Below are 25,109 nucleotides of genomic sequence, written 5' to 3' on the forward strand. Positions count from 1 at the left end.
GTGATGGATAACTAAATATGGACTAGTTGCCATATGCTGGCCATTAAATTCTCTCCCACTTCTATCCATTAGTATAGATAGATTGAATGATTGATAGGGTTTTTTTTTCTCATTTGAATCGAGCATCTCAAGGTTATCTCTCAGATTAAAAAAAAGCAAAATTTTTTTTAAAAAAGAAGCGAAATGGCGACGACATGCGATTCCAGTTATGATCGAATAAGTGAATTAAAAGCTTTCGACGACACAAAGGCCGGTGTCAAAGGACTTGTTGATGCTGGAATCACCAAGGTACCGCGAATTTTCCATCACCTACGTGATGATTCAGACAATACTTTGCTTGTCGCTGCTGAAGGAAAGTTCAGAATTCCGATGATAGACCTGGAAGATGTCCATAAAGGTCCACCTCAACGCAAGGAGATTGTTGACAGAGTCCGAAATGCATCAGAGACTTGGGGCTTTTTTGAAGTGGTCAATCATGGGATTCCTGTAGATGTTCTGGAGGAGATGAAGGATGGGGTACGTAGGTTTTATGAGCAAGATGTTGAGCTGAAAAAAGAATACTTCTCTCGAGACCATACGAGAAAGGTTGGGTATAATAGCAACTTTGATTTGTTTAGTTCACCATCAGCTAATTGGAGAGACACCTTTACCTGTGTCATGGCTCCCATTTCTCCCAGGCCAGAAGAGTTGCCAGCCGCATTCAGGTGAGCAGCATCTTACCACTCGATCGATAGCTTAGCTATGCGCCTGTTGCCTGCTAAATTCTATAATTAATTTTTTCAGGTTTTATTAACTTTTTCAGCTCGGATGTGATGTCAATTGTAAACTTATCTTCGTAATTCCGTACTCAATTTTTTTAGCACAATTTTAACAGTGAATATTTTGTAGAGATATTCTCATAGAATACACCAAGGAAGTAATGAAATTGGGAAATTCACTGTTCGAGTTACTATCAGAGGCTCTTGGTTTGAACCCCAACCACTTGAAAGACATTGATTGCAGCAAGGGGCTTACAATTCTGGGCCATTATTATCCGGCGTGTCCCCAGCCAGAATTGACGTTGGGTACAACTAAGCACTCTGATAATGACTTCCTCACAGTGCTTCTACAAGATCATATTGGTGGCCTCCAGGTTATGTATCAGAATCATTGGGTTGATGTACCACCTACGCCTGGGGCTCTGTTGGTTAACATTGGAGATCTTCTACAGGCAAGTCATAATACTCTATAGTTTTTGTTTTGGGGGGCCATTTCATACAAATACTTTCAGAAATTTCTAACTTCAAGGGTGATGGTTGTGAAAAAAATTCAAACTTTTGGGTCCTTGCTAGGTCACCCCTGGCTACAACTTATATTCGTCTACTTCCGTGCATGCTTAGATGTTATTCTACTAAAACTATGTTCTTCGTCAGTTTCTGTTATTTTATGGCTAGCTAACTGTTAGCACAACACGGTCTAACAATAGCAGTAGCATTACTAAATCTACCAGCAAGCATTGTTAGAGTTCATGGAGGGATAAGGTTGCTCAAAGCTATTGGAGTAATAAGACAGAATCCTCACAATGCTTCCTATGATGCTGCCTATAATATCGACTCTTTTGGTAGAGAAAAGTTAGGAGATAAAGTTTTTTCAATGGTAACAAATTCAAGTCAGAATGGTAGTCTAACAAGATAAGAGAAATGCAGTCATTCATCCGAAAATAAATGGATTCATTGATATCAGATCAGCCTTAACAAAACGCATGAGGCTGCTTTATGTCCTTGTTCACCGGGGCCAAATCAGCAAAATATATAGAAGATAATCACTAGCTGTTAGCCTTTAATTTGTATATATGTGTCTTCCAGTACCTTTAATAGAATGCTTGCTGTAACAAAAAAAAGTATTGTATGCTCATGTTTCTTTTTAGACATAATAAAGAACAGAATTCAAACCTCACTCATGTTTTCCAGATTTTCTTGTCTAACCTTATATTTGATACTGATTTTTCAGCTTATATCAAATGACAAGTTCATAAGCGTTGAGCATAGGGTGCTGGCAAACCGTATAGGACCAAGAGTATCTGTAGCGAGCTTTTTCAGCACATATCTTAATCCAAACTCAAGACCCTATGGACCTATCAAGGAGTTGTTATCAGAAGAGAGTCCTCCAAAGTACAGGGAAACCACAGTAAGAGATTATGTTGCCTACTTCATCCACAAAGGCCTTGACGGGACTTCTGCTCTGCTGCATTTCAAGCTGTGAAATTAAGAAATGTGATAAGCCTAAAAAAGGATTTGTACACGGACATGTATTTCTATGGAATAACTTACATTGCTTGGCGATCAATGGTTGTGTATTTAGTGACTTAAATAAGTAAAACAGATTAAACTCCCAGTGATTCTACTTTTCTCAATTGTTTTGTAATGAAAAAGGGAATGTTGCCCATTGTATATCTTAAGATCCTATGCACCTCTCGAAAAAAAAAGAGAGAAACAAAATGCCCAGGAGTGCGGTATTTAGAGAATATCCCCCAAGATAAATTGGAAAACAAGAAAACTTTGCTAAAAAGAATAAACTAAATAAATTGGAAACAATGACAAATTGATGAAAGGACTAAATTAAAAAAAAAAGGTTTAAAATATAGGAATCAAATATATAATTTTTGAATCCGGATTAATTAATTAATTTCACGCCAGAGACTGCGATTCGTGGATGATTCAGTATTATTCGGTCACGTTGCCAGACAACCATTCGATCTCTCGCTGGAAATTAATTTTCCGGCCAAACATTTTCCCTCCACGAAATCTCAGCATCCAATAAGGGAAAAAATAACGATTGGAGGTTCCTATAAGGTTTACATGCATGTTAGCTATAGATTAATGATATAGTTTTACAACGTCAGTATCTCTTATATATCCTTCTATCTCTTCCTCTCTGATAACAAGCGTTGAAGCAGGTTTTTTCACACGAATTGTTTCGGAAAGATTTTCTTAAGAGGAGAAAATGGTGGTGCTAAAGACTAGTGGAAGTCAGGTAGATGTTTTGTATCCATGATTTTCAAGGAAACATTCCTATCGTTTGTTTCTGGTCTTTTTGCATGCATACTGGAAGGAAAAGAGCGGTGCCGACTTTCTGTGGTTTCCTAGCTGGTGAAATTTCCTTCAGAGTTATTATACTAATTGAACACATGAAAGATTTTCTGTTCTATTTGACGATTAAAGGAGAGGGAGGTCGAGGCCACTATCTATTTGTCGTCATTGTCAGAACAGAAGATGATTTTATAAATTTTCCCTCTCTCTTTTATAGCTTTCCCACATCCTGAAGCAATGCTCAGGTGCTGCCGTGCTTGCAGAGGAAACCTATTTTTATAAATTTTCCAAATTAAGCTGGTGAAACTTCTTATTTACTATTCGACTGAGAAGGGGTAGACCTGAGATTATCATGCTTACAAGGCGTGCAAAGAGGCAAGGTATTTTCATTAACGCTGAAGACAACTTTAGGTTACCTTAATCAAAATATGTTCCAATATCACTGTGGTGGCTGTTCTAATTACCAGACCGTTTGTTTACACGTTAAAAATTGCGTTTAAAGTAAAACACAGAAGTTACGTGTTTGGTAAAGAAAAAATCACTGATTACTATTCATGGGCTCCATCAATTTTTGTGTTTGAAACACGGGATTAAAAGAAGCAGCTGAAGGCTGCTTTTCTTGCACTGTTTAAGAGAATTGCACTGTTTAATGAACAGTGCAATCAATATAAACAGTGTGTATTAGTACACTGTTCATGTAAATAGTGCAAGAGAATTATACTATTTAAATGCACTGCGGTTTTTTTTTGTAAGTTTTTTAATATATTTTTTTTAAAATTAGTTTAGAGTGAATTTTATACCTGATAATATTTTATCTAATTTTATTATACGCTAAAAAAATTACGGAAACTATAGTTCTTGTCGGATGTATTTTGTACGTAATGGAATTGTAGATGGTTTTATGGAATGATAAAAAATATTTTATATTAAATATGATTTATTTCATGATGTAATAACAATAGTTAAATTCACAATATTTAAATTAAAAATCATCAATATTAATATATATTTTTTAAAATTATTTTATAACCTCAATTTCAAAAGCATTCTTAACCAAACACATTAAACTACTTTTTGTTCAATCTCAATTTCAACCACAGTTTAATCAAACACCTATTTTTTCAAATCAACCTCAATTAAAAGTACTTTTTATAAAATAATTTTTTTTCAAACCACAACCACAACAGCTACCACAATACCAAACACACACACTGTCTCTAACGTTGCCAATCAATTTTAGGGCGTGAGTTTTGTATATATGCGTCATCACGACCAAGTATTCTCTCGAAGCTTACATTATGACACAAGATTATTAATAAAGACAGAAGCTAATATAACAACAATAACCAAGAAAACATAATAATTTTAATGAGTACAAATGATTGTAGATATCTAAATTTATAATTTTATTATCCCAAAAATTAAGTACATGGCTGCTACCTCGTCAAGAAGCTCACACAAGGCTTTTAAAAATGTTAAAAAACCTACCTGTACTAAAAAACAACCCAAGTCTGAAGCATAAAGAAAAAAAAACAAATAATAAATCCAAAAATAGTTGGGAAAAATAAAAAAAATTTAGCCTAAACAGCAACTCCTGGGCTTAATTTCTGGAGATCCATCAATTTAATAAGTGACAAAATAACTCTTCTTAGAAAAACTATCTATAAAATTACCAATTTTTTTTTTAATCCGATTCTACTTTTAATGGACATTGGAGGCATAATTACCTTATTGTTTGCATTTCTAACAGGTTATACACACACTTTAGAATCTCCTTTAAACTTTTTCCTTTAGTATTTCTTTTCCTAATAGGGTCTCTAATTGTTATAATTTTTTCTAATCTTGTTTTTTTTTTATAAAGTTTTTCTTTGTCTTTTGATTAAGCAGAAGGAGCTTCTATTCTTTCATTAATTGAGCATATAAAGATCCTAATTCTCTTCTTGTTTCCCTTTTCTCATATCTAATTTTATTATTGAGTTTAATGTCAGTGCATAAACTGGCCAAGACTTCATTATTAATATAAGTTATTATTTCTCCGTATGTTGAAGTATCATCAGATATTGATTCATGATTTTGACTCCTAACTTTCTCAGCAACTAATCTAGGTAATATTCCTTAAATAAATTTTTCTTTCCAAAAAGGTTGTTGCTACGCGTTATTGTGAATGCTTTTGATGACAAAATATATATATATATATATATATATATATATATATATATATATATATATATATATATATATATATATATATATATATATATATATGTCCGGATTAACTTGCGTGTATTTTAATTAATCCTACGGGTCTTGCAGTTAACGATCATGTAAATCTTTAATAATTATTATATTAGCAACTACAAGGCTCAAATCTGAGATTACAGGGAGAGTAAATCTCTTGCTTTCAAGTCTTTACCACCAGATCACCTACTAAATGGTTGAAAAAAACATATTATTGGACAGGTAAGGTTTGATAATATTTCAGAAGCTCTTTGTCGGAGTTGAACAGCTGGTTCTCCTACAAGATGTTTGGTTATGACAAAAATTAAGGTTGATAGATCTTCTTCGAATATTGTTATTTGTTGATCATCTTCTAATTTTACTGTTGATCTTCTTATTGCAATTAGAACTATATGTTTATAATTGTCATTTAAATAATTATCCCTCCATCCTTTTAATTATTTGATGATCGTTTTGGCCTCTATCTTACAGGTTGCTGCTGCCATTGTCATATTAATTATGAAGGATATTAATGATTTGATGTTCGCTAAGGCCATCTACATGAGCCATTCACGAATTGCAGTTCCATTTGGCTAGCTCCTATCTTTATATATATATATATATATATATATATATATATATATATATATATATATATAATTTTTTAAAAATTGTAATGAAAAATATTTTTTAAAAATTGTAATAATAAAATGCAAGATAAAGGACCTATTGTTGTTTTATATCACAAGATATAGGATTTATATTAATATTAATATTTAGAGAATATTTGACAGTATAGTTGTTATTTTTTAAATAACTTTTTGTGTTGTAATGTATATTAATAATTTTTTTTATTTTTTAAAAATTATTTTTAATATTAACATATTAAAACTATCTAAGATATACCAAACACACTAAATTTAAATAAAAAATTTAAATTTTTTAGAAACATAATTTACAAATTTCCAAACGGATTCTAATTGACAATGATTCCTTGAGACCGCTGAAGATAGATAATAGAGTGGGCCTGGGGACCTATTGCAAAGGCCCTAATAAGTTGGAGACTATGGGTTTGCTTTCTTTTTTACTTTTTTTCGAAGAGCCGTTATCTTTTTCCCGAAAAAAAACTAAACTCGTGGTGGCATACTCAACAACTGCACCGACCTGACAAAAATCTTTTCAAAATATGGCTACTGGCTTGTTTTAAGAAAGTCTAAATTGGCAATTTTCTTTATAATTAAATAATATAAAATGGCGGTCACCGCAGATTCAACCACCGGAGTTTCTGCAACCTACGACCGGTACCAAGAAATCAGATCCTTCGATGAATCAAAATGCGGTGTCAAAGGCCTTGTCGATGCTGGCATCACCAAGGTGCCGCGATTTTTCATCCGGCCACCGGAGGATATTGCCGTGGATGACATAAATACCGGCGAATGGATCGATACCCAGTTCACCATTCCTGTCATAGACCTTAAAAACATGGACAGTCGAAGAGCTGAGGCGGTGGCCGGAGTCAAGCGGGCAGCAGAGGAGGTGGGTTTCTTCCAGGTGGTGAACCATGGTATGGGAAATAGGGTGTTGGAGGAGATGTTGGAGGCGGTGCGCGGGTTCCACGAGCAGCCAAGGGAGGTAAAGGAGGAGTACTATAGCAGAGAGGTGATGAGGAAGGTGAAGTATGTTAGTAATTTTGATTTGTACGAGTCAAAGTATGCTAATTGGAGGGATACCCTGTTTTGTGTTATGGGACCTGACCCACTTGATCCACAAGAGTTGCCTCTGGTTTCCAGGTTATGTGATTTAAATCAGCATGTATTTAGTGGACTATAATTGTATGTCTTTTGATTATTTCTTTACCTTTTTATGTTGATGATTTGGACCCAATATTTCCGAATTCTGCAATTGAAAACATAGAGGATTCCCTTTGGCATGGTATTCAAATCTTAAATCAACGTTTCCACTTGATTCAATGCAATACAAAATCGTTTAATCACATAAATGGACCACATCAAAGTAAGCAATGTGTTTTTATTTTGAATTTGCAGAGATATAATGATGGATTACTCGAACAAAGTTTGCCAATTAGCGACAGTTTTGTTTGAGTTACTATCTGAGGCACTTGGACTCAAGTCTGACCACCTCAAAGAGATGGATTGTGTGAAAGGACATGCTCTCCTGAGTCACTATTATCCAGCATGTCCGGAGCCAGAGTTGGCTATGGGCACCACGAAGCACTCTGACCCTGATTTCCTCACCATCCTACTTCAAGACGATATCGGTGGACTCCAAATTTTTCATCAGAATCATTGGATAGATGTTCCTCCTGTTCATGGAGCTCTAGTAGTGAACATTGGAGATCTTTTACAGGCAAGCACTGGTTAAATTGAATTGCCAACCCTTCAATCCCCCTCTTATGTCAATCATGTATCAATCTGCAGTTTAAGCTCTATAGATATGGTGAGATGGTTGTCATTTACAAGTTTCAACATATTTCAAATGGGACATGAGTGAAGCATCTATGCTAACATTTATTAAACCGAGCACTATGCATTTGACTGAGTTGAATCACCATGAGAGTTATGCATAGTAGCCATCAAGTTAGTGGTGTGTCATACTAAACTTATTTCAAAGGATTCTTGTGAAATTGCAGCTTATATCTAATGACAAGTTCAAAAGTGTAGAGCACAGGGTGGTGGCCAATCATATTGGCCCTAGAGTATCCGTGGCTTCCTTTTTCACTCCGCATCTTTATCCATCAACAAGACTATATGGCCCAATCAAGGAATTGCTGTCAGAAGAAAGTCCCCCTATCTACTGTGAAATCACTTTGAAAGACTTTATCGCCTATTATGATTCAAAAGGATTGGATGGGAATTCTGCACTTCCACACTTCAAGCTGTGATGGTAGCCACAGAAATACAAGAAGATTGGCAGCTCCTTTTATGGTTCTCGTTGAATGTTCATTTACAGTGTCTTTAATATGAATGGAAAAGCTCTAAGAATACATGCTGTGAGCTTTTGTGTACTGTTTTAGCATCCTTTTCTGCATAGAGATCAATTCTGCGTTCTGGCAGAAGCCATATTTTTGGTTAGTCTCTTGTGGGAATTGGGATATGAGTAGGGGATGTAGTATATTTTTCTAGAATCTGGGCTTCCCTTGTTGCACGCACTTGAGCAGGGGATAAGTCATTTGTTTGACTTTCACAGAATATTTTAAAATACAATTAAACCTCGAGTGAGGTTAGCTGTGCAAATATGACTGATGGAAAGATGTTTATGATCCTCCAAAAAATATTGCAACCTACTGTTAAAAATGCTCGTACCAAAGGTTTTGAAAGCGATATTTTGCTGGGTTGTTTAAAATGTCATAAAACTCTGGAAGCATATCATTCTCAGAGGATGTGTAAATTTGAGCTTTGCGGAGACTTTGTAAGCTACTTGCAAGCTATCTTCGATCAAATGTGAGAGCTTCTTTCAAATGTTTTATTTATGCTGGATCTATTTTACCTTTCAGAAGATGAAAGGGAGGAATTTGGGGAAACAATCTAGACTCTGTTTTCCATACAGCAGGCAAATTTCAGGGGCTCGAGAAATCTTCTTCGAGCCTGGGAATTGGAGTTTTGTATATGGTTAGGTGATTCATTTCCTTTGATTAATTAAGAGTTCTGCGTTTAGTATTGGAGACCCATCCTTGCACAACTCCAATTAACATCTCACTTTTTTCAACTAGTGCAATTTACGACTGTTTTTCTAATTTTTATCGTAGAAAATACTAGCTAAAACCCTCTTAATTTGCTTATGTAGAGATGAAGCTATGGAGTTCATTGATCAAATTGGATAAATTGGAGAGACACTCTTTGAATTGCTATCAGAAGCTCTTGGTCTCAAACCAGACCACCTACCATATAATGTAAGAAAGGCCGCACCCTTGTATGCCACTATTACCTAGCATGTCATGAATCAGAATTCGCTGTGGGTGTAACCAAGCATACCGATAACACGTTCCTCACTATTCTCACAGAAGATCAAACCGGTGGTCTTCAAGTGCTTCATGATAATCAATGGGCTTATGTTCAACCAATTGCAGGAAGCTTGGTAGTAAACATTGGTGAACTTCTCCAGGTAATTCGTTTCATTTTTCATCCATATTTCTACGTCTAGAAACATAACTATATAAATTCTAACTGCTTCTTTCGATGTGAATAATGGAACCTTAAATTGAATCAGCTTATATCAAATGACAAATTCAAGAGCAATGTGCATACTGCATAGAGTCCTGCGCGCCAAGCCATGAGCCAAGAATTTCCGTGAAAGGATTTTTTGCTGGACGTGTTGCTCCACCAGCCAGGGTTTATGGTCCAACCAAAGAGTTGTTATCAGAAGAAAATCCTCCGAAGTATAGAGACGTTTTATGTTGGCAGGTTCTTTACCGAAGGACTCCATGAGAAGCCTTGTGTCAACGACTACAGGCTCTAAAGGTGGGCTTATCGGGCCATTAGCAACCATAATCTCCACGGATACCCATAAAATTTAGCTAATGAAGGAATTTGAATTAAGAACTTGTATGTGTGTGTGTCTATATATATATATATATATATATATATATATATATATATATATATATATATATATATATATATGGGATGATTTAAGAGCTTCTGGAAAAAGTTATAGTATCTTCGGGATATGGAGAATAAAGAGAAAAAAAGAAAGAGGAAAATAACCTTGGTGTTTATAAAATTAACTATTTTAAAACTGATCACATACAAAAGCAAATGGAGGGATAATTAGATGCCAGGACGATGATAAATTATAGAACAACTTGTTTAAGATATGTTAATCTAATCATCATTAAAAACATTCTGATAAGGCATTTCTCCCAAGTGAACATACCTTCACAGAGCAAGAAATTAATGCAATTCAATTTCAATCATTTCAGATTTTAAAAAATCCATTAAAACGATGCTGTTGTTGCTCTTACAAACGGCATTTCCTTTTAGTTTGTTGTTTAATTTATCATTTCATGTTGTTGCTCGGCTCTGCAACAACTTTGTCATGCTCTAAATAAATAAATAAATGTGATGTTTAATTTGTTGGAAACCATCTTACAGTTTTTATTTATTTATTTATTTATTTATGGAATACGAGAATCTTATCAATCAAACTGGTTTAGCCAATAAGAGGCTAAACAGGAGAGGAAAAATAACAAAACGAAAATTATAGCTAAAATTTACAAAACGAAACATGAAAAGGGTAAACTTAACCGGCTTTTCAGTGAACTTTTATACAAATCAACCAAAAATATAAACTTACAAAAAAAAATTATAACCATGTCACCCAACCATCTTATCATTAAAGTTTTTAAACCCGACTCAAAACTCAAATAATGAGTTTTAATCAGATGATCCTGGATCAATTTTATTTTTTTACAAATAAAAAAGATGTTTTTATTAAAAAAATATAAATAATTAATTGGTTATAACTGATTTTTTAAATAAGTCTTGTTAGGTTAATTGGGTCACTGAGTATACTCGGGTTTTTGACTGGGTCACCCAAGTTATTTTCTTTCCTTATTTTTTTAAATTTAGCCTAGTTTCAGTTCTAGATTAGGGTCTTTCTGCTCAGTTGAATTTTAAAACTAGACTTCAAATTTATTTTAGTCTTTATTTTTTTTTTAAAAAATTAATCCTTCCAACCACCGAGGAGGGGTTGCTTGGAACTAACATTTGGGGGGTGGCGGAAAAGGAGGGTGCCATGTTGAATCAGTTGAAAATAGAGGTGCTTAGTAATCACCACCCCATGGTAGCTTCAGAACCACTTCTCTGACAGGATATGTTTATGAAAATGCAATCCAATCAACTAAAGTGGATGCTTAAGGACTAATTAATTAAGGAACTAAGAGATTAGCTGCTAGCTACAAGACAAAATAGTTTTTACCACGTCCAGTAAATGAACAGAAATTTAACTAATCGTATGTATTTGTGATAATCATCCAGCAATTAAAAAGGGAAATAACCAGTCGAAGAGTAAAAAATTAGTACGGATAAAATAAAATGAGAGAGAAATACCTTTAATCATGCTAAAAGAAAGAATCACAAAGTATATATACTCTTGATTCTTTATGTATTTAAAATATTCTTGATTTTTTACTAATTTAATAACTATAATCGAGATTTTAATACGTTTAATATTTATTTTAAAAGCTAATTATTACCATTTGTGTTAATTATTTATTAATTAACGACTAAACCATGAATCTTAATACTTGTTTCTAGTTGTTGTATTATCTTTTCTTTTTCCACGTAAATCTAATTATTATATATTAATTAGTTGTATTTCCTTTTCTATGATTAGCCAACATTACTTTTCCACATACCTTTACTGTAATTTCCTGATTTTTTCCTTATTCTCTCTCAATATGTAAAATTCTTTCCTTTTCCTCTTAATATATTTTGCATTTCTTTTCCATATAGGAATAATTATTACTAGTTGCTGTATTACTTATTTTAATTAGAAATGATCAAACTTCATAAAATTAATTTAATTCATTATATATTTGAATATGTTTATTTTATTAAAATTAAAATAATTTTATAAATTATTAACTTAAAATAACTAATATATAATTAAATAGTACACTTGTGAGAGCTAGTAATTGCTATTATTTGCCTACTCATCGTTATTATTTTGTTTTTTTCTACTAACAAACACAATCTCTTCATTTGTTCAGGTCAGTGTTAAGGAAACGTACATGCTTAAGAGATCATCCCTAAATTTTATTATTTGTATAAAAGAAAATTTTATTATGTTTTGAAACTAAATTATTATTTGGAAATTTTTGATGAACACATACAAATTGGAATTATTACTAATAAAAGGTAATAATTGACAGCAATGAAGGATGGTTTTTTGGAAGTTAATTCATAAGGAAAACCGGCGTTGAGTGGTGTAAATTTAGTGCCGGTGTTGTTTTATGATGATCATCGTGTGTGTGTGTGTGTGGCTTTCTTCCATATCTGTTCCCATTTTAATATTCTCTTTCGTTCCCACTTGTTTCATGTCCTCTGCGATCAGTCCCTTTCTCTCTCTGTCTCTCTCATTATTCCCTTCACTATATATTTGATTCTCTCACATACAATTCATTACTTGTCAATTGAGGATTCAATTTCAATTTCTGGGTATCTCTTAATTTTCCTCAATTGTTTTCTTGATATCCTCTCCTCTATTTTAAAGTTTTAAAGGGATTTGTTGTCTTTGGTTTCTTGATGGTTTGAGGAGATGGGTGTTTTCGTTGACCCGTCAAGAGGTTAAAATTTTATTGAAATTCGTGGTGCTGTTGGTGGCAAAAAGAAAAAGGAGAGAGAAAACATGAGGGATTTTGCTGGGGCTCCAGGGACTTTGACTGGACTTGCTTTGAGGCTTTCGCAGTGTGTTTTCGCAGCTGGCTCCATTGCTGCCATGACCACCACCACTAACTTCTTCAATTCCACTTCTTTCTGGTATTATATTATTCACTCTTTCCTGCCCTATTCATATACTATTCTCTAAATTTAATTTTGGGCTGGTATTTGAGCTTTTTTCATTACATATAGGCTTTACTTAATTAGGATTGGAATTTACCATTTCAAAATTGAAATATTTCTAGACAATAAATAATTACATTAGAAGAACTTGATGATGCAATCCATATGTTATAAAAATTAACTTGACTCTCTTAATGATCCTTTTGTTGCTTAATGCCTGCAAGAAATCATAACATTACCTCCTTTTCGTAAGAAATTTTTATATATATATATATAGTAATACTAGCTATCAATTGGATATCAAACTGGCATCGAGTTCACAGCTACTCTGTTATGAATGGCTTCTGCTGGAGAGATAACCTCTTTACTTGTTTACCATCAACAAAATGAATGAATTGAATGCTCTATATAAGTAAAAAAGTCTCAAAACTTCGTTTGAAAATTCCGTGCTGGAGATGTGCTTTCCCTATAGAATAGTTCACTAAATCTATCATTGCCTCGGGAAATTGCTGAATCATTATGATAATTTGCATTCTTGTTACTGGTGCTGTCTTTCTATAACCTTGTCACCTGTTGATGCTATTTTTTAAGTTTCCACAATAATTTGTCTCTAAGTATGTCCTACCAGTTGTTCAACCATATTTAGGCCAATCTGTTGTGGTAATAATGAGCCTTAAGCCATGTATTATTATTTCTTAACTCTGTTGACTGTATTAACAGCATCTTTTGAGAGGAAAACGGTTAAACAGTATATTATGTATTTTTGGTTTGATATACTGATCATCACAGTCGCAAAGTGCCTAAGTCATTGCCAATTACAAACGTTTTTTCCTTGTTCATGCAGCTACCTCATTGCTTCGATGGGTTTGCAAATCATCTGGAGCTTTGGACTAACACTATTGGATGCATATGCCTTGGTGAGAAAGAAGACCCTCCACAACACTGTCTTGCTCAGCCTTTTTGTCGTTGGAGACTGGGTTGTTCTCAACGGAACCTTTTAATTATTCTTGACTTGTATCACTACATCCAAACTAGCTCTGTCTTCCTATGATTGTCATTTGACAGTGCCAATTTTTTTATATTTTGTATACAGGTGACCGCAATATTGTCTCTTGCAGCCGCTTCAGCTTCAGCAGGCATCACAGTGCTCTACTTTCATGACTTGGGGAGTTGTGGTTTTGTGAGGGAATGCCAGAAATACCAAATGTCAGTTGCCTTAGCCTTTTTTAGCTGGATAACAACTGCAATTTCATCTCTAATCATGCTTTGGCTATTCGCTGCAGGTTAGACAGTAGTGTATATTCTTGACACTAAAAGCCATCTGTCTCGTAGAAATTTTGATCTTCTTAACAGTGTCAATACAAAAGAAAACAAGAAGAATATCATAATGATTTTCAAAACTTACTTTAATCTGCTTTATCAAGTGAAATCGCCACGCTCTGCTGCTCAAAAGATTTTGAGAGAGTCAGGGTGCCTGTTAAAAGCAACGTCTTAATGACAACAAAGAACATTCTCCCCGTCTGTCTGCTCTCTCCTTCTCTATGACTTGGACTCCTGGCCTAGTTTCCCTTTGAACACAAGGAAAAAAGAAAAAAATTCTAACAGAAAGAAAATTTCAATCACCAAATCCCACCAAACTCCTTTTCATTTTTATAACTATCTGGTTGGAATCATGGGCAACCTGGTTTCTTTTGCTATATTTTAATTCGTTGTATGCAAGTGATTTTTGCCTTAAAACATGTGCTGCTGCATGGTTTTGTTATTCGTAACTGGGAAAACTCCATAACGTTTTATGTATATAAAATACAAGAAGAAAACATATGGAATACAATTTCTTATTAAATAATCATACAGCCAGGAAATGCCGATTTCGACGTCGGAACACTGAGCAGCTAAACTCTTCGCAATATGCAAGACAAGACAACCAGGCAAGACGTACAGTGGTTTAATATTTATGCAGAGATGGGAACCCATTCCAGCGGACTCATCATCAGTCATCACTAAACATACTATTCCCAAAATTTTCAGAATGGTGACACAAATAAATCGCTCTCTCTAAAAGTTTGTGGTGTTGAGTGGCATAACAAGGACAGCTGCGTTGTGCCATTCATGGATGGCATACTTTTTTATCATAATATAAATATCATACCAACTCATGCACGTATAAATACAATAAATTTTGCGGGACACATGGACTCTTTCCATTTGAAAGCACACCAGGTGGGGGTTGAGCCCCACCTTTCCCCGTCAAACCCCTCTAAACAAATATAGTTTTAGTGCAAGACCACACCCCTCGATGTGTGCTGAAGCCACCATTCTATTTTTTCTATATATCTTCACAAATTCTTTCCCCATCTCCAACTCTAGTTAGAAGTTCCAATTCCGAATCAGGTTGAGGGAAGTTCATGTTAATTTATTAACGCTCAATCTTCTTTTAATAATCAAACACAACCGAAGAGAAAAAGGAGATTTTTTTCAAAATAGATTGCAGTGACATGTGCTTATTGGAAATCAGAAATCATACGACTACTAAAAACTGTTGGATTCATCTTGTTATCTATAAAAGTAAAACAGTCAGAACTATCCTGCAAATTGAGCATGCCAGTTGCTTGCCTTGTCTTTTTCACTAACTTGACACTCAGTTTTGACGGGCCTGATCATGTGAACTCTGCTCGGAAGGAGAAAGGCCCTCCAACTTTTCAAAACTGTTTCCGTTACAAGTCTACCTCACCAAAAACATATCTTACTGATCAAGAAAATCAGGAAACAAAGATGATACACATGATCAGCGAGGAAACAATCAAATTATCTTGAAATTTGAGAAACAGTGACCAGCCTAACGTTTGGCAAATGATGGCCATGCATGGTTGACACGAACTAACTGGTTACCAAAACCACTTTGCTTTTTTCTCACATTTGGTGCTTGTGTTTCAGACATATGGCACCAACTATTTTCCCATAAATGTATAGGTTTTTGTCTAGTTTTCACTCCGTTTCGTCATTCTACTCAAGGTAGCACTCTTGATTCTTTTCATGGTATGCTAATTTCCAACCTCTTCACCTTTTTGCAACTTTGTCTTCATAACATTTTTGGTTTTTGTTTTTATATCCATAAATATATAGGAGTTGTCAAAGTGGCGAGTCATGCAGTAGAGCTGTTGTTGAACGTCTATAGGGAGCACCATCCTCCACTCTTAAATCCTGCAATGCTGTAAGTTCAATTAATGCCGGAATTCGGACTTTTTTTCTCCCAAGGGAACCGAAGCAGGGGCGGACCTACATTATGCTTTGAAGCAGCTTGACACCCAAAGTTTTAAAATATTTTAATTTTAGTCAGTTTTTTCATAATAATTATGCATTCAGCCCCTCCAAAAATAAGATATCTATCAAATTAAGAGACTGAAAAAAAGGAGTGTTCATAGCTGAGACCCTTGAGGCATTCAAATCTCCCATTTCAAAATTAAGAAAGAGGAACAAAAGAAAAAAATTACAGTGGCTTTAACCATTACTATAAGAAAATACAACATATGTCCTTGTTGGGATTTCAACTTATGACTTAAACGAATGAGTTGAGTGGTTTTTAACATGGTACCAAACCAAATGATCAAGAGTTAGTCCTCGATATTTTCATTTTATAACTAAATTGAATTTCAACACCTGAAAATGAGGGCTATAGAGGACCAGATTTGGTTTGATCACTCAATGGGTTTCTTATGTGTACCAACACAACTACAATGCAAAGTAATTCGGCATGGATACACCTATGGTTATGATGTTAAAGTGGAATGTACATGATTCTTCAAATGACAAGCCAGGACCCTCTAGAATTGATGGAATTTTAAGAGATCATGCTTGAGATAAACCTCTCCAACTTTTGTTGCGGCAATGGTCAACACCATCGCTTCTTTGACATTCGTAATTGCAACTGCACTCAGGTAAGTAGCAATATTAATGATCATTTAGAAAACTGGAAGCACGTAAACAGTTAATCACTCTTGTAAGAAATTCAGCTGATTACTAAACTTAATTTAAGCAGATTGGAGGTCTTGATCTTCGAAATCCTCGTGGGATAGCACTTGGGACTTTGATTTCCTTGGCTGGGGTAATGGCTATGACATTAATAAGGGGTTCTGTCATGAAACATCCATGGCATCCTCTAATCCATATTCAATATATATTTTCCTCTGAACGAATATGGGATGTTTTATCCTTGATATGTAGCTAATTTTCCTTAAAATATAGGCTTTGACTTTGAAAAGGAATCCTGCACAACTTTCGCTGACCACATGGATGAGCTTTGTGGGGCTGCACAATCGGCCGTCTTCACAGTGATTGTCCAACATAAGAGAGCTGCTTGGACAATCGGATTTGATATCGACTTCTGGTCTATTGTCTATGGTGTAAGTGCCAAGTACATCAGAGTTGGTCAACAGTGGTTACTTGGAATATCCCTAACAGGTTTCTTACTGTGGGTCATATACGGCAGGGAATAGTGGTCTATGGCTCAATAATCTTCGTTAAACTGGTGCACGGAAGAAAAAGGATCAGTTTTCGTGACCATGTTCAGTCCCCTTTCTACAATTTTGGTGTCCTACGAGTTCCTGAGATGTAGTACATTATTTCTCATAAACCTAACCAGTACATGATGACCAACGTAGTTCTGAAGTTCCAGGTCTTAAAAATAAAATGGGCTAAGGAAAGCAGATTTAAATGAAGTACTGAATCGTATTTTGTGACTGAAGTTGACCTAAACGTTTGTGTGGCTTGAACAGCATACTGGGGGCTGCTGTTGTCATCATTGGCATGTATTTACTGTTATGGGGCAAAGAGGAAGATCAGCGAAGAACAATCTTAGTTGGCTTATGATGATCAAAAGGAACTTAGGATACAGATAGATAGGTAGGTCAACTGAAAGTAAAGTATCGCCAAGCTGAATTTATTCTCCAAATTATTCCTCTTGTGCAAGGACCGATGTGGTGCATACCCCCTTTCATATCAGAGAGTGTTGTAGTCTAAAGAGAGATGCTTCAAGTGGAGGAACATGCTGGAAAAAAAAAATTGACCGCTCAGAAATTTCATACATTCTTCTTAAGATTTAAACGCAATGCAAATTGAAAAAGAAATGTTACAGTATACGTGCTCTGTATGGACCTCTCCTTCAGATATAACAGAGGATCTGATAATAATATTGATAATATTCCCATGTTAAGATATGCTTAGCTTCTCCCCGCCTTTATGGACAAAAAATCAACTTGGATAACGGGCCTCAAAAAGAGTCGAGATCACACCCCCCCCCCACATTAATTCCCACGCATAACAACAGAATCGTCGATGGAAGTTCCAAACTATAAAATAAATCAGTGTGCAAGTCGAGCTCCCAACAGAAAGCTCTCAATACCAATTCATTAATAGAAAGGCCTGTACAAAAAAATAGTAATAATAAAGTGCAATATATAACAAACCACTGTTATCTTCCATGTTGATCATTTTCAAACATGTCAAATGCATCTCGAATTTTTAAGGCAGGAGTAATTTATGAAATCAAGATCTGGGACTCCAAGAAAGCTACTGAAATGTTACTGGAAAAATCCAAATGCTATCACACAATCACAGAGATTAGAGATAAAATGATTTACTGGAGAAAATACTTGCAATCTAGCTACCTACCAGCCAATCTCCAGCACTAAACTTGTCAATAATTGAATTGTCAAAATCAGCTAAAGTGCAAAGCAAGTTATATTTACATTTTAAGAAAATTCTAGAAAATAGCATCTGAAAGTTATCAGGATTTTGACGAATAAAAAAGAATCATGCAGCAGGTGGCCTGAGCTCATGATCACGTGATGTATCACAAGCAGCTGGGGGTAAATAATGCCACATTGGCATCAGACCATAACCGGGAAAGACTGGTATCTTGTTGGCTGCAGCATGATAGGCTGCTGGATAGGTTGGCATGAACCCAGAAGTGGGAAGAGCCAAAGTTTTTAGCTGTTGCTCCATCTTTTCTTTATCTGCCTTAAGCATCAGTTTTTCTTCACGGAGTTCAGTCTTTTCAGCCTGTTGCAAGAGCAGAAAATTAGAAAGCCCATTCTCAGAAAGCTGATAGGAAAATACAAATCAGGTGTAATTTGAAGAAGATTCAAATGCATCAATCACCTTAAATATAAATTCAACTTAAAAACCAAGAATACAGGGACCAGGCATTAAGAATAAACAACTATGGTTAGTGGATGCCTCTTTTGGCAAGCTCCTTTGTTAATAGATATATAATGATTAGTCATAGAGATAACATGGAAGCAGGAAATAAATATACCTCAATTACTAGGAATTAAAAGAATCAAAGAGGAAATTCAGCAAATAATACTGGGAATTAATAATATAAAAGTCTCAGATCATTCAGATTGGTGAACTATATGAGGATATTCGAATAAAGGGATCATATTCCCATGCAGCGCAGAAACTGCAGAAAGAAATAACAGTTGTTGTAGTTAAATGTGTGTTGGAAATGACTACCTTCAGACTTCTGATTTCTTCTAAAAGTTTTTCATTAGTTTCTTTGAGCTCCTGAGCCTCATTTTTTAGCTGGTTCAGAACTCTAATAGCATCATCTAGTATGGCAGGTTTGTCAGTTTTGGCTGGTCTTCCAGGTTCCAAAACAGAGCTCAAATCTTGAAACCTGCAATCACGAGGGAAATCTATTCTTCAAATTATTACTTGCTATTATTATCTTCATTCTACATAAGCTAGAAGAATTGTTGTGAAAACTCTGATGATAGTGATACATCAGCTGTATCCAATTCCACAAATTGGAAACATAAGATTCATCTTTCTTCTTCCTATTCAAATTTAAATATTCTGATACTATGCTAGTTTCAAATTTAGTTGCATTTTTTAATATAGTATCTTAAGATGCCAAATTCATAACTAGATAAATTCAAAGCATAGATATATATATGATTGAAGATGCATGCCTGTCATTCAATCTCTCCCTCCGCAACTTCTCGCGGCAAGCTTTGGTCCCTGCTCTGCTACATGAATCACTTCGTCCCCTATATAACATTGGCATAATTGTGCTTTAGAAAAAAATGAGCGTGCGCCGCATGTGTCACAAGGAGGAAAAGAATAAGTAAAGCTAGGTGAACACATTCTAATCACAAAACTACAGGCTTCACAAGGTTAAGAAGAAAAGGTTTGAGCAACCACAAATTGATATAAGCAAAAGTAAACCAGTTCCAAATTGTCCACGAATCTTATTTTTTACACTTTTCAAATCTCAAAGCCTGAATCAGTTAGAAGTCAATTTTTAAAAAGATTTTTGCTGTAGATAATTAAGTTACAAGGCATATCGGATTTTACAAAAAGGGGATCATCATAGACACGAGAACAGTCTATTTACATTATTGAGATAGTTTAAGGAACTCCCTCAATGATATCAATGCGGCAGTCCAAGAAGAAAAAAAGAAGAAGCGCCAACTGTGTTCATTTCATTTGCTGAACTTGTCTAGCTATAACAGTTGCTTGTATGACACATAAAAGGAGTATCTATTCAAGATGAGTTTGTTAAGCATAAATCAGATAATGGTGCAAACACATAAAGATGCTCTATGAACGATTCAAAAGCATTGCATTCAATTTCAAAGTTTTCAGCTGCGACAAACAAAACAATACCAAGTATGTTTGAAAATTCAAATTCAAAAAAGCAAGAAAAATAATACCTCTTCCGCGAGCATTCTTTGACTTGTGTAACAACACCAACACTAGATGAAAAATCAATATCCACAACACCACCACTGCTGCAAATACTGTAATTGTAATAATAATAATAATAATAATAATAATAATAATAATAATAATAATAATAATAATACTAAAACCCAATAAAGTATCATCAGACGGCAGCTAATCATAAAATTCAAGCTACTACAGATCTCCTTTCTATACAATTTTATACCTTAACTGCAAAATTCAAAAGAAATTATTAACTTTTTAGCACTGCCAAAATCCCTATGAGATTTATTCACATAATAAGAATAAGAACCACAGATACCTTTCTCTTTCTTTTTTTTCTTTTTTTTTACATAAAATGCAAGCCCCAATCGGTTCTAATGATGATAAAGAAAAATCAATTATATAGAAAACAAAATTAAAAAAAAAAGAAGTAAAAAATGAAGAAAATTAATGGAAGAAAAATACCTGTTGGTGAGAGAATCAGCGGGGCCCAATAAAATATCCAGATAATCCAAGTAACTATCGTCCCCCTCAATCTGATCTATTGCTTCCATCTATCTCTCTTTTAATTTTTTATTGGATTTTGGATTTGACGATCAAAGAGAAGAAGAAGAAGAAGGGAGAAGGGAGAAATTGTGAGTTTTTTTTATGTAAAAAGAAAAAAATTGTACTCCTAGTCTATTAGAATTTTAGTTAAATGATGTCGGGGACGTATGGTTAGTGAAAGCCCACTAGATCTGTACCACGTGGAAGGATCATCAGTCATTATATGTTTGCGCGCCGCCGCGTCCTTTTTTGGACCACGGGAAAAATCTAATTAATTCATTTCTAAAAAATAAAAGTTAATAACCCTTCTTCGCATGCTCTTTTTTTTTCGTTTTTCACTTTCATAATAAATAAAAATATATTTTTATTCATTGTTTTTTAAAATAATTTTTATTTAAAAATATATTAATTTTTTTTTATTTTTTAAAATTTCTTTTTAACATTAATAAATTAAAAAAATCTAAAATTATAAAAAAAATTAATTTTGTTTATAAAAATTATATATATATATATATATATATATAAAACACAATTTAAAATCATTAGTATGGTGATGGTAAGATAGCACCTTCGGGCTTTCATAGACATCTCATTTGATTAAAGCCCATTTCATAGCCAGCCATTCCTTTTACAGGTTAGTACTAATTATTTTCCACTCGCCAGAAACAGAACAGACTAGCGAGAATACTTGACGGAAAATACAAGCAAGCATCCATGGCGTTCAAAAGAATGATGCATATATTCATCATCTACTACTGTGTCTAGTCACCCTCTATCAGTTCATGATTCAATCCTGAGAGGCCCCAACAAGATATGAGGAGCAGCTTCTCATCTATTCATCCTATGGAACTACTACTGAAATCACCACTTGAAGCTGGCATGAAAAATGGAATCATGGCATGAAGCTGCTGAGTTTTTAAATCATACACTCCCCCCTTTGTCATTTATAAGAAAAGGAAAAAGAAATCACAGCTTAATGAATCGAAACTCCATTTCTAACAAAAATGCAGTGTAAAGTCAATGAACAGCAGCAGAGTACAAAAAGAAGAAGAAAACAGAAACGAAAACCAATTGCCCCGCCAAGCTTGAATTTATTAAACCTGAGAAATAATTTACATTAATGTATACAATGTTATTTACCAACTAGAAATCCAAAAGGCAATTAAATGACATGAGCTTCATTTCTTAGCTTATCAATTAACTCATCTACAGAAGAAACAAGGATCCCTGCTCTCTCTTGGGAGGTGCCGTGACTTAAACAACCTCCAGGGTCGTTTTATTTTTATAATTATTGTTATTTTTTAAAATATTATTTTGTTTAAAGATATATTAAAATAATTTTTTATTTTTTAAAAAATTTATATAAAAATATTTTTAAATTGCGACAAAATCAAACTTAACTTCCACTTTCAATTCTTGTTGAGTGCACCTCTTGAAGGCCTTTGATTTCGCTTTCATGACGTTGGGCAGTGTTGCATGCCTTGGTTGGTTCAGTCTCAAATCAGCACTAACATCATTAATTTTATTCATATAATCATATTTAATTTTAATAAAGCTTTAATTTACTTTTAATATTTATAAAATATTTAATTAATAAATTTAGAGTGAATATAAAATTCTTTGAATAAAAATATTTCTCAAAGAAAAATATAAAAGTTATAATAATTATAAGATTTCTATTGCATTAAATTATTATTTTTAAATATTTATAGTTAATATTCTATTAAGATTGGATATTAATTTGAGTTGTTGAAACTTATATATATTATATATTTTTTTGAAAGGAAACAATTATTCCCGTAAATTTAGGTACGAGGGATACTTAATTAGAACTAATATTATGTTTTTTCTTTTATGAAAGGAAATAACTATTCTCGTAAGTTGAGGTATAAGAGATATTTAAAACTAATATAAAAATACTTGTAAGATGACATGTACACTGAACTAACATGAGAATTTTATATTGAAAAATCACGTATGTTTATTGAAAAACTCATGTGATAGTTGTATAAATAATTCTTAAACTTGAGATCATTAAGTTATTTTATATAAAAAATATTATATTTTAATCATATTATACGTTGTTTTAATAAAACATTACAAACGAACAAATATTAGATATAATATATACTATATGAAATTAATTAAGTAATTAAACCAGCCAAAACACAAAAAATCATTACCGAAATGCATGAAAAAAAAAACTGGGATTCTTAAAGTTGATGCCTGCTGGCTCTAAAATGTTAACATCATGCACGGTGTGCAAATATTCAGGTTACTAGCACACGTTCTTATGCAAAAAAAACAGAGGGTCAGGCTGCAGACTCGAGCACCCAGCTGCTTGCTGCTAAAGAAGAATTTGTCTTTTTGATCTTATGAGCAATCATTTAATTTTGAGCTATTGTAATTTATGTGAATGGTTTAGCATTTTCGTAATTAATCTAACTAGGAAATCATACCATTAGTCTTTTTCCTAGGGTTTTAAGCTGACCGATATACAATTCTCCCCTTGCTTCAGCAACTACCAAACTATTCTGGCAAGACCTTAATGAGTAAATATAAGCTGAGGCATATGAAGAAGTGAAACCAATTGAGTGAACATGAACTCGTGTGATCACTGCAGGTAAGTCTACACATAAAGTCACAAGATCACCATCCACTTCTCGTTCTACAGTAGCTACCTGTTTCTTCTTTGAAAAGCAAGACCTGGTAGATAACAGCAGTAAGTCAAAGGAAAATGAACATGAGAGAGAGAGAGAGAGAGAGAGAGAGAGAGAGTAACGAAAAGATAGTATAGGAGATTGATTGTGCGAATAATCCACAAACCAACAAGCAATGCATAACAAAATATGTAAGCCCCTCAATTATAGACGACGAAATCCAAATTTATAAGCTAACAATTATGATCCCACCCTTACCGCCTAAGCTTCAACAGGGGCTGAAAATATATAAAGTCTTGTGAAAAGAACAGGACAAAAAAAGCCAAGAAACTGCTCACAGGCACAAAAATTCCACAGAATTATTATATGCTCTCTTCCAATCCAAGCAAGTTCACGTAGAACGAAATGAACATGATACAGAACTGAACAAGGAGGGTTGCATCAATTAAACTGAGCATGAAAAGGAATTTGAATCCCAACTGATGGATTAATATTTTTTTTTCTTGATTCTTTTCTTCTAAATAAATGAACATAGTTTAGAGTAATAATCCACCGTCTACGAGATTAGCCAAGTGCTGACCTCAAGTATTTGTGAGTCTGTCAAACTACTAAACTTATTGTCTTTGAATTCAGCTAAGTGGTGAGACTAGACATATATGAACCTAACAAATCATCAAACTCATTATCCTCGGACTCAGTTAGGTGTTAAGCTCGAGTTTATATGGGTCTGATGAACCGTTAGATCCATCATCTTCAGGCTATACCAGGTGCTAAGCTTAGGTTTATGTGGATCTGGCGAACCGTCAGTCCCACAATTAGAGATGTTTTATCCTAAGAAGTCACATATATATTTTATCTTAAAATATCAGATATATTTTATCATGAGAAGATAAAAATATTTGGTTAATATATGCACATTTTCTCCTTCCGTGAAGAAAGAGATCTTAGAAGTTATATAAAAAAACTAATATAACCTTTGTGGGCCAAGTTTGATTTTTTTTTAAATACAATGACAAAGATATATTTTTATTCTTTTAAATATTATATATATTAATTTAATTATTGAAAAGTTTATAAATTCAAGAGGACTTTGTACATATATTAAACATAATTCACCAATCATTTAACCAAAAAAAATAAATCAAATTATCATTAACAATCTTATCCCAAACCTTGACTTAATTAGTCTTCAAGCTCATAAATAGAATCGGATTTCATCACTCACTAATGCCATCCGTATACATTAAATGTCAATGATCCTTACCTGTGATCTTAATTTACAGGAAACACAATATTTAACAGCAAAATGAAGCAAAGATAGTGGTCAAAAGGTTGAAGTCATAATAAATTGATTTAGCAAGATATAA

General features: G+C 33.9%; 4 protein-coding genes and 1 pseudogene across 6 annotated transcripts; 4 read left to right on the top strand and 1 right to left on the bottom strand.

Annotated features, from left to right (window-relative positions):
• Positions 1–2,431, top strand: LOC133698049 (1-aminocyclopropane-1-carboxylate oxidase homolog 1-like). Its single transcript, XM_062120929.1, has 3 exons — positions 1–704; positions 889–1,210; positions 1,990–2,431. The coding sequence occupies exons 1-3, from the start codon at positions 184–186 to the stop codon at positions 2,239–2,241; spliced, it is 1,095 nt and encodes a 364-aa protein (XP_061976913.1). The 5' UTR covers positions 1–183; the 3' UTR covers positions 2,242–2,431.
• A 3,946-nt stretch (positions 2,432–6,377) lies between these two features.
• LOC133697545 (1-aminocyclopropane-1-carboxylate oxidase homolog 3-like) lies at positions 6,378–8,539 on the top strand. The gene is made up of 3 exons (XM_062120175.1): positions 6,378–7,075; positions 7,331–7,652; positions 7,936–8,539. The coding sequence occupies exons 1-3, from the start codon at positions 6,537–6,539 to the stop codon at positions 8,185–8,187; spliced, it is 1,113 nt and encodes a 370-aa protein (XP_061976159.1). The 5' UTR covers positions 6,378–6,536; the 3' UTR covers positions 8,188–8,539.
• Positions 8,540–12,015: 3,476 nt separating this feature from the next.
• Positions 12,016–14,997, top strand: LOC133696728 (CASP-like protein 5B3). Its single transcript, XM_062118998.1, has 4 exons — positions 12,016–12,784; positions 13,653–13,785; positions 13,902–14,091; positions 14,663–14,997. Exons 1-4 carry the CDS (start codon positions 12,654–12,656, stop codon positions 14,755–14,757), a joined length of 549 nt encoding a protein of 182 aa, XP_061974982.1. The 5' UTR covers positions 12,016–12,653; the 3' UTR covers positions 14,758–14,997.
• Positions 14,998–15,406: 409 nt separating this feature from the next.
• On the top strand, positions 15,407–17,674 carry LOC133696803 (WAT1-related protein At2g39510-like; annotated as a pseudogene).
• A 750-nt stretch (positions 17,675–18,424) lies between these two features.
• LOC133696107 (transcription factor bHLH104-like) lies at positions 18,425–21,212 on the bottom strand. Of its 3 annotated transcripts, none has more exons than XM_062118156.1 (5): positions 21,002–21,212; positions 20,524–20,598; positions 19,780–19,857; positions 19,322–19,484; positions 18,425–18,865 (listed from the first exon to the last, which is right to left on the bottom strand). In XM_062118156.1, the coding sequence occupies exons 1-5, from the start codon at positions 21,088–21,090 to the stop codon at positions 18,617–18,619; spliced, it is 654 nt and encodes a 217-aa protein (XP_061974140.1). In that variant the 5' UTR covers positions 21,091–21,212; the 3' UTR covers positions 18,425–18,616. The 3 variants fall into 3 exon arrangements, with proteins under 3 accessions (XP_061974140.1, XP_061974139.1, XP_061974137.1); XM_062118155.1 differs by having other exon boundaries at positions 20,524–20,601; XM_062118153.1 differs by having other exon boundaries at positions 20,524–20,610.
• Positions 21,213–25,109: the final 3,897 nt, after the last annotated feature.

This window comes from Populus nigra, chromosome 6 (genome assembly GCF_951802175.1).
Source record: "Populus nigra chromosome 6, ddPopNigr1.1, whole genome shotgun sequence".
Classification (NCBI taxonomy): Eukaryota; Viridiplantae; Streptophyta; class Magnoliopsida; order Malpighiales; family Salicaceae; genus Populus; species Populus nigra.

Excerpts from the sequence above, each read along its gene's own strand:
- LOC133698049 (XM_062120929.1), top strand. The coding sequence starts at position 184 with ATGGCGACGACATGCGATTCCAGTTATGATCGAATAAGTGAATTAAAA. Across the intron at positions 705-888 it reads GAGTTGCCAGCCGCATTCAG|AGATATTCTCATAGAATACA; the intron begins GTGAGCAGCATC and ends AATATTTTGTAG. Across the intron at positions 1,211-1,989 it reads ACATTGGAGATCTTCTACAG|CTTATATCAAATGACAAGTT; the intron begins GCAAGTCATAAT and ends CTGATTTTTCAG.
- LOC133697545 (XM_062120175.1), top strand. The coding sequence starts at position 6,537 with ATGGCGGTCACCGCAGATTCAACCACCGGAGTTTCTGCAACCTACGAC. Across the intron at positions 7,076-7,330 it reads GAGTTGCCTCTGGTTTCCAG|AGATATAATGATGGATTACT; the intron begins GTTATGTGATTT and ends TTGAATTTGCAG. Across the intron at positions 7,653-7,935 it reads ACATTGGAGATCTTTTACAG|CTTATATCTAATGACAAGTT; the intron begins GCAAGCACTGGT and ends GTGAAATTGCAG.
- LOC133696728 (XM_062118998.1), top strand. The coding sequence starts at position 12,654 with ATGAGGGATTTTGCTGGGGCTCCAGGGACTTTGACTGGACTTGCTTTG. Across the intron at positions 13,786-13,901 it reads TTTTTGTCGTTGGAGACTGG|GTGACCGCAATATTGTCTCT; the intron begins GTTGTTCTCAAC and ends TTTTGTATACAG. Across the intron at positions 14,092-14,662 it reads GCTTTGGCTATTCGCTGCAG|CCAGGAAATGCCGATTTCGA; the intron begins GTTAGACAGTAG and ends ATAATCATACAG.
- LOC133696107 (XM_062118153.1), bottom strand. The coding sequence starts at position 21,090 with ATGGAAGCAATAGATCAGATTGAGGGGGACGATAGTTACTTGGATTAT. Across the intron at positions 20,611-21,001 it reads GCTGATTCTCTCACCAACAG|TATTTGCAGCAGTGGTGGTG; the intron begins GTATTTTTCTTC and ends TTACAATTACAG. Across the intron at positions 19,858-20,523 it reads AAAGAATGCTCGCGGAAGAG|GGGACGAAGTGATTCATGTA; the intron begins GTATTATTTTTC and ends AATGTTATATAG.